Source organism: Corvus hawaiiensis, chromosome Z, assembly GCF_020740725.1.
Source record: "Corvus hawaiiensis isolate bCorHaw1 chromosome Z, bCorHaw1.pri.cur, whole genome shotgun sequence".
Classification (NCBI taxonomy): Eukaryota; Metazoa; Chordata; class Aves; order Passeriformes; family Corvidae; genus Corvus; species Corvus hawaiiensis.
In genome coordinates, this window is record NC_063255.1 from 68,259,265 (window position 1) to 68,267,876 (window position 8,612).

At 41.2% G+C, this 8,612-nt stretch overlaps 1 protein-coding gene across 1 annotated transcript; it reads left to right on the forward strand.

The window, feature by feature from the left end:
- The first annotated feature begins 297 nt into the window (after positions 1-297).
- BTF3 (basic transcription factor 3) lies at positions 298-7,838 on the forward strand. Its single transcript, XM_048292364.1, has 6 exons — positions 298-410; positions 688-756; positions 3,928-4,041; positions 4,226-4,427; positions 6,894-6,950; positions 7,482-7,838. Exons 2-6 carry the CDS (start codon positions 688-690, stop codon positions 7,526-7,528), a joined length of 489 nt encoding a protein of 162 aa, XP_048148321.1. The 5' UTR covers positions 298-410; the 3' UTR covers positions 7,529-7,838.
- The last annotated feature ends 774 nt before the right edge of the window (positions 7,839-8,612 follow it).

Consider the following 8,612-nt stretch of genomic DNA (forward strand, 5'->3'; position numbering starts at 1 on the left):
GACGAGGGAACATACTCTTAAGCTGCACCAGAAGAGCTTTAGGTTCGACATCAAGAGGAATTTCTTCACAGAAAGGGTGACAGATACTGGAATGGGCTGCCGAGGGAGATGCTAGAGTCACTATCCCAGAAGTTGTCTAAGGAAAAACTGGCCGTGGCACTAGGTGCCACGGTGTAGGTGACGCGGTGGCGCTCGGGAGCCCCAATGGCGCCGCAGGTCTTTCCCAGCACCCCGATCCCGGGATGCCCGAGAGCGTCGGGGCGCCCCCTGCCGGGCCCGGCGCGGCGCACGCGCGGCCCGGCGCGCAGCTCCTTCCTTCCGGCCGCCATCTCGCTGCGCCCGCGTGCGGATCCCGGCCCCTTTCCCTGCCGCCGCCTCCAGCCCCGCTCCGGCGCCCTCCGCCCGCCGAGGTACCGCGGGGGCGGCCGCGAGGGGAGCGTGACTCGCCCGGGGGCGGGGGGCGGCGGCGGCGGTGGCTGGAGGAAGGGACGGCGGTTACGGGCTGGGCCTGCAGGGAGGCTCGGCTGGGCTCGGCGCCTCTGCCCGCGATCTGAGAGCGTTCCCGGCCGTGCCGCGGAGGACGCGTGTGGGCGTGTGGTGAGGGGGGCTGCAGAGCTGCCTGTGCCCACTTGCGCTCACCTGGGTTCCCACACCCGCCTGTTCCGGGCGCTCTTGTTGTTTCCGCAGATGAAGGAGACCATCATGAACCAGGAGAAGCTGGCCAAGCTGCAGGCCCAAGTGCGCATCGGTGGCAAGGTAGGAGCCGCCTCCCCGCGCTGCCATCGGGATTGCGTGTCCTTGCGCGCATATCGGGCCTGGCACAAGGGATCCTGGAAACGGGTGTGGGAAGCAGCCGTGAGAACTCTCAGCTTCACTGGACTGTCCTCAAGGGAAGCTGTGCAGTTCCAGGGCTCCCGAGAGTCACTTCTGTAGGTGCAATATGTAGTAGCTGAATTTCCAGCCGTTTCTCTTTGTGGGTGTTATGTTAGAGCAGCCTTAATATTCTATATTAAGGCAAATGGGAATCTCATCTTTTGCAAGGTCAAGTGCAAGGTGCTGCACCTGGGTCAGGGCAACCCCTGGTATCAACACAGGCTGGGGGATGAACAGATCAGAGGAGAAAGACTTGGGGGTGCTGGTGGGTGAGAGGCTGGACATGACCCAGCCATGGGCACTCACAGCCCAGAGTGCCAAATGTGTCCTGGGCTGCATCCAAAGCAGCGTGGGCAGCAGGGCCAGGGAGGAGCCCTGCCCCTCTGCTCTGCTGTGGTGAGACCCCACCTGGAACACTGCATCCAGCTCTGGGGTCCCAGCATGGGAAGGACGTGGACATGCTGGAGCAAGTCCAGAGAAGGGACAGTGAGTTGATTAGAGGGCTGGAGTTTCTCTCCTGTCAGAAGAGTCTGAGAGAATTGGGACTGGTCAGCTTGCAAAAGAGGAGGTGTTGGGGTAATGTAACTATGGTCTCCTAGTACATGAAGGGAGCCTACAGGAAAGATGCATCAAGACTATTTACAAGAGCATGTAGTGACAGGACAAGGGAGAATGGGTTTAACTTGAAAGTAGGTTTGGATTGGATATTAGGAAAAATTCTTTACTGTGGGACTGGTCAGGCACGGGAACAGATTGCCCAGAGTAGCTGTGGATGCCACATCCGCGGGAGTGCTGCGTTGGATGTGACTCCGAGTAACCTGGTCTAGTTGAAGGTATCCCTGCCCGTGGCAGGAGGGTTGGAACTAGATGATCTTTGTAGTCCCCTTCTAGCCATTCCATGAAAATTGTATGGGCTGTTTTAGATGTATGGGATTTGAAGTGAGTAGACCTTACAGCAAGTGAGGTTGGGTATAGTTTTCATAACAGATCATCGAGAGTTGTTACAGATTTGTCAGAAATACTTAGGGTGCTAAAGGCAGTTTTTTTGCCTTTCTGCACGAAGCTGGAAATTCTATGCTTGTCAGACTTATGTAATTGTAGACTAATATAATCAGAACAATTTTTGTTTTGCTGCATCTGAATATATGTAGTTGTGTGTTTACTTACGAGCTGAGAAAAGTATGTTTAATATAGTCATATGGCAGTAAACATTTTAATTACAGTGTCAGTCTTAATTCAGGAATTTATTAGGAATCTTTTGTACCTGGGGGAGTATACACAATGTTCTAGAATACAAATTACTTAACAGAACTCTTCCAGACAGAGCTTCCAGGAGCTTTCATTTCTGTGCTGATTTTTAAATTTTTTTTTTGCCAGTTGCTGGAGATTTAGGCAGCCTTAAAACAGGGTTTATATAGTAATTACTGCCTCGGTGATTTTTGTATATTCTTTGTTCATTAACAAAGAATATTCTTTGTTCATTAACATTAATTAGAGAACTCCTGTATTATATTGCTGATTGTATGCATGTTGACCAGTGTGTGTTTATTGACTATAAAGGCTTTTAATGTTAATCATATAAGATTATAGCTCTTGCAGTTTACTGGTCAATACAAGGCTTTTAAAGGCATTAAGCAAAGCTTGGAATGGTCATTTAGTTTTAAAATTGGCCTATGAAATACTTGGAATGCTTGAACCTGCCTTACTTTATAACGGAAAATTATTCCTGGGATTCTTTATGGCATTGTTGCCATGTAAGTTGAGACGGGTGTGGAGGAGGTACATATTCCTCCATATCCCTTGATTCAAGACGTCATATTTTGAAATTTACCGAGAGTTCTTTTTTCCAGAGTGACTTAGCATATACCTTACCTAGCTCAAATCATGAGTAGACAAGGCACTAAAATGAGGCATTTCTACTATATTTAGTAGTTTCCAAACCACTGTGTATACTTACCTGACAGTAACAGGGTGTGAATATCAAGCTTTCTAGACAAAAACCTAAATGTTTGGGCTGTAGTCTTTCAAGTGTTAGTTTCATACAAATTTGTCACTAATGTTCCTCATTGTTGGTAACAGAATTATGTTAGAGTTGTTAGTGTCCAGCCAGCTTTCAAACTTCTGACAGTGAACTGAAAAGGAATTGCAGCTATTTATATGGCTGGGCAGCAACGCCTTCTCTTATTATTAGCATGTGGTAGATGAGCAGCTGGAGTGGGAGGACTTAGATTAGTAGTTACATTATGTCAAAAAGTAGCTTAGTTTCACTTCTCCATGTATACATTTTATGTCAGATTTTCGTGAACCCTTATGGCTGAGCAAGGAAGTATAGAAAGACATTTTCTACTTTTTCATAGAAATAGATATGTTCTAATGTGGGACATTTACTTCCCTGGAGAAATCTAGAGCTCTGGGTCTGTAGGGCAACTTAACCTTTGCTTATTTGGTTTCTAAACAGGGTTGGTCTGGAACACTACATAGAAGTATTTTAAAAAATGTATATATGAAATATTTTGGAAAAGTAGTCATTCTTCAAATATGTAAGTCCATCAGAGGAGAGATGGGTATTTAGAATAAAAATGTAGTATTTTGACTTTTCTCATATTCATTTGTTAATGATGTGTTCATAGCTTTATGGCCTCTGACTGTTACCAGAGTTTGGCTGTAATTTAAGAAAGATGATCTAAGGAAAAACTAGTAACTTTTGGAAATTGCTTAAAACTGTTCATTCTTCAGGTTTGCGTCTTGTGATAACTTGGGTTAACAAGGGTAAATTTGCAACTTTCCTTTTCTAAGATGCTGCAGTAAACCATGAAATTGTGGAATAAATGTTTTCTGATGCATTGCTTCCTGAAACACATGCAAATCTTGCCTTAGTGCGAGAGAAAGACAGCTGCAGTGCAGTTGGGTGGCAGGGTTGCATGCACTGGAACACAGGAGCAGAACTTTTATGTTAAGTTGATTTGTAGATACCGTAAAGTAGTTATACAGCTGTTAGGATTAGAGTTTGGGGAACTACGTACGTTTTAACTTGTAATTTTTTTTTTTGCAAAGGGTACTGCCCGCAGAAAGAAGAAGGTTGTTCACAGAACAGCTACAGCAGATGATAAAAAACTTCAGTTTTCGTTGAAGAAATTGGGAGTCAACAATATTTCTGGAATTGAAGAGGTAATTGCTTCAAAGAAAAAAAATTCTATCTATAAATAGAAAACGTATTAAAATCTATTTTCTGCTAAGTAATGTCTGTAAATTATCAATAGTTCTTCATGGAGTTTTAAGAACTTTGATTTCTTGTTAAGTTGAAAAATCCTGCTAAACTGCTTCAAATGCTGGATTTTTTTTTTTCTTGCAGGTAAACATGTTTACCAATCAAGGAACAGTCATTCACTTCAATAACCCAAAAGTTCAGGCATCTCTGGCTGCTAACACTTTCACTATCACTGGCCATGCTGAGACAAAGCAGCTGACAGAAATGCTGCCTAGCATCCTAAACCAGCTTGGAGCTGACAGTCTGACTAGCCTCAGGAGATTGGCAGAAGCCCTACCCAAGCAATGTAAGTTGAAACTTGAATGTGTTTCATGCTGGCAGCTGACATGAGGCTTATTTGTGTAGCAGCAGTGACATTCCGTGCACTCTTGTTGTCTGCAAGCACGTTATAAAATGCTTATAAAGAAATCAAACTCTCTAAAATCAATTTTATTTGTAGCTCAAATCCAATGGCAATTATGACTCAGTAAAGCAAAGTTACGTGTTAGCATGTCTTGTAGCTGGAGTAGCACTGGAAAACTGTAGCCAGACTTGATTTTCTGGTAGTTTTCTTCTTGATGTGGCTGCCATATTTTGACATACTTTGTTCATTAAAGCTAGGTGGATTAATAACTCTGTAAGAGTTAGGTTTTAAAGAAAGATAAGCTTGGAGTACATCTCTTTTGACACTTTGAATGGAAACATAAGTGATGGGGAAAGGAACTTAACAGATATCTATCTTGCAATTGCTTTTCTCCCTCACAGGTGTGGTGAAGGTATTTCTCACATCGGCTTTTTGATAATTAGGAAGGAATTACAGGGTATTTATAAGGAAGTACATTATGATTTCAGGATGTGTAGAACAGTGTAGAGAACAGGGCTGACATGAGCATTAAGCTAGATGCACCAACTTCCTATTCCATACTTAAAGTAGTAAAAAAACTCGAACATTTGTTCCTTCTAAAACTGGTAAAAGTAGAGGAGGGACTTAAATTTGTAGTGTTTGAAAAAGGTGCTGCTGCTACAGGATGAGAATTAGGAGTGAAAGGCTTGTTGGCACTGGGAACATTCCTTTTGTCTTGTGTGTACAGTCTTCCTACTTTCTGAAGTATCTTAAAGGCCATTCCTTTCAAGGGACAGCTTAAACATGGAAAAAATGAGACAATAGCATTGTGTCCAGTTTTCAGCAGTTCTAACTTGATTGTTAATTTTTTTTCTTCCTCTCCTTTGTTGCCAACAAAACAGCCTCTATTTACATTTCTAAAGTTGGTGATACTCTCCTGTCAACTTTGCAATGAAAAAATTATTGCTAGAAGTAGTCTTCAAGATGTGGGGTAAATTATTCTTTATCATGATCATCAAATCCTTTCTTCGAATGTCACCTGTGTGACTTCATTTTGATAGTAGAAGGGCTTGAAAGAAAAAAGTACTTGAAGGATTTAGAATGACTGCTGAAGTTCTGTCCTGTTATAACAATGTGGTTATATTCTAAACTAAATTGTGCAGTTTTAGAAAGAGGGAAGCTTGTTTGAAGTGATTGCTTTTTATGATCTAGTAAATGGCTATTTCTTTCTATTAAGAGTGGATGCCAGACTAGTTGCACAAAACTTTTTATTCAGCATTGTCAGCTAGATTTGGAAGCCTAACATCAGTGAGTGGAGGAGCACCTGTGATGGTTGCAGGTGCTAAAGTAAACTTGGACTGCTCTTGGGAATGAGAGAGAATGCAGGTAGTATAAGAGGAGATAACATGGTTTGCTTTTAAAATGTCACTTTTAACATTAAGATGCACTTAAGCTTTAACAACTTTCTGCTGCTTATAAAAAAAAATAAAGGTTAGTGATGTCCTTGTCCCAAGCCTTTTCAAAAGAAAGTTTATGCATTTCTGAGTTCTGGTTCTCTAGAAGTTAATGTACAGGTGTAAATAAGAGCCCATCTTTTTTCCTCATGCTTTTTTTTTAAAACTGAGAGGGATTAATTAGAATAAAATTGAGGTAGTAGAGAGTATGAGACAGCTTACCGTTGACAATAGAGCTAAGAATAGTTGCAGAGGAGTGGCAGAGGCACCCAGCCGCGTGCGTAGCATTATACTGCAGGTGCTCACTGGTCTGCTGCAGTGGAGAGGGTTAAGTCTCACTACCTCTGTCAAATAGAATGGGAATGGTTAAAGAAATTACTGAGTCAGCAAACATGTGGGCTAGAACACTAGGTCACCTCAGCCACTAAGGAGTGTAGAGCTGTGTGTCCAGTTCCATATTCTGACTTTGCCAGGGAACAGTAATACCTTTTAAGTATTTCTTCTAGTTGTGTGTCTGCTTGCAACTTCACAATTACAGCTTGGCTTTCTTTGGATGTGTAGGATAATAAGATCCTTTGTATTCCTTAAAAACTGATGATGTAAGATATGTAAATTCAGGAGCCATGTGGTAGTCCGTAAACTAACCTACTTTCAGGAAAAACTGGTAAAATCAATCCCTTGTATTTGTAAACTATTATCATGCAGGGCACTCAGTATACCTAGATAGAAGATGTTGACTAGTAAGCTGTTTAGCATGCATCTTCTAATTTCACTGCTAGGCTGTTGGAGCATTATCAGTAACAAAGGGAATGTGAACTTCCTACATTAGATAAAGATTTTTATTCACAGAATTGGATAAAGCATTGCAGCTTAGCTCAGAATCTTTGATAATGTTTTCAAAAACACAAAGCTAAACAATAAATCAAAATGCCTATGGTGAGCTTGAATGAAGCTTTTGATATACTTGCTCTTGCAGCTGTGGACGGAAAAGCACCACTTGCTACTGGTGAAGACGATGATGATGAAGTTCCAGGTAAGAACAAACATGGTGGAGGAAAAGGAAGTGAATTTTGTGGGGAGATCTTACACATAGCACAAGATCAGGCCAGGGATGATAAGAGCGTTGTCTAGTTGCTGTCACAGGATTTCTGTGGGCAGATTATTTCATTAATTTCAGATACCATGAGAGACTTAGCAGTCTGAGCTAGCATTCTGGTTCTATGCTGAAGTAACAGCTATGACTGAGATCAGTATTTAATATTCCATAAGAAATGACATTGTCAGAATCACTTGCCCAGTTGTGGTTATAGTGAAGTTAAATGCTTTTAGGATTCTTTATCTTAGGATAATGCTTTTTAATGAACCATCCAGAATATCCTTGGTTGAGCAAGGAGGATGAACCTTGAAGCTCTTAAAAATTATTTGGTCTCTATTTTACAAGCTGAAAGTTTTTATGGTGTAAAAACTTGATATGAAGTAGAACTTTGGAAGAAAATTCAAACCCAAAATATTTGGCAAAGGGGAAGTGGGTCAAACTTTAATTCCAACAATCTTCTTTTTCTAGATCTTGTTGAAAACTTCGATGAAGCTTCAAAGAATGAGGCAAACTGAACTGTCACCTCCTGAATAAAATTAAAACTTGAAAAAGCTACATGGAGCTGCTATTTTATATTGTGACTGCCTTGATTTTATTTCCTGATGAGATCTCAAGATCTGTGATATTTGGAAACTTGTTGAATCTGCAGCTCGTTAGTTACTGCTTGTACACAATATTATTTTTGTGGCCCAATTGAACAAACCTATGCTTTGAAATAAGTCAGATTGCTAACAAATTTCTGCCTAGACACATTTTTTCAGTAACTTGTATACAAGCAAACACTCATCTTTAATGAACTTTGGCATACAATAAAAATGTAAAACACAGTTTCTGGTGTGACTTTTTGTCAGAATATCAGGGACAAAAATGGCCGTAAATATTAAACAATTTTAAAAGGTTTTGCTTTTCTGCAGAGCATCTTCCTTTTGCTGTGTTAAAAAGCTGGCTCCTGAGAAAAAGCTTTCTGTCCATAATGAAACGGTTTGGACTTTAATTGGTGAATTTTTGGTGTTTGCAGGTTAGAGCTAGGGAGGCTGTAAGTCACTTTGTAACCTACTGAATTTAAGCAGTAGAATTGTATTTTAGCAACAGTTGCTGGTGTCTTAATAAAACAAAACTTGCAAGTTGAGGAAGAATTTTTACTTGCCAGCTGCTTGCTGCTGTTCTTCATGGCCTTGGAGAGCTACATGTGAATGTTAAATTTTTATCTTCCGTATATTTGCAGGGCATAGCTGTTCAATGGGTTAAACAATAGTTTACTGTTTTAATTTTACTTACCTAAAACCATCAGTTATGTGGGGAAGTGGAGGATAGAGGGAGAAGCCTTTGATAGTGGCTCTTAATTAAATCTGTATTTACCAGCTTCAGATCTATTAACTAATGATTTGAATGTTTCAGGAATATGGTCTTTTTATTGCTTTTTGGGCTTTTTGTTATGTTTCAGAGAAAAAGATAACTTTCTAGGGCACAGGAAAGACTTTTTAAATTCCGTTCTGACCTCAGCTAGAGTTTCCAGGGGTGAGAGCTAAATTTTATGTTTGTGAATCATTGATATTAGTGATAGATCAGAACACTTGCAAAACAGAAGGTAAGCTAGGG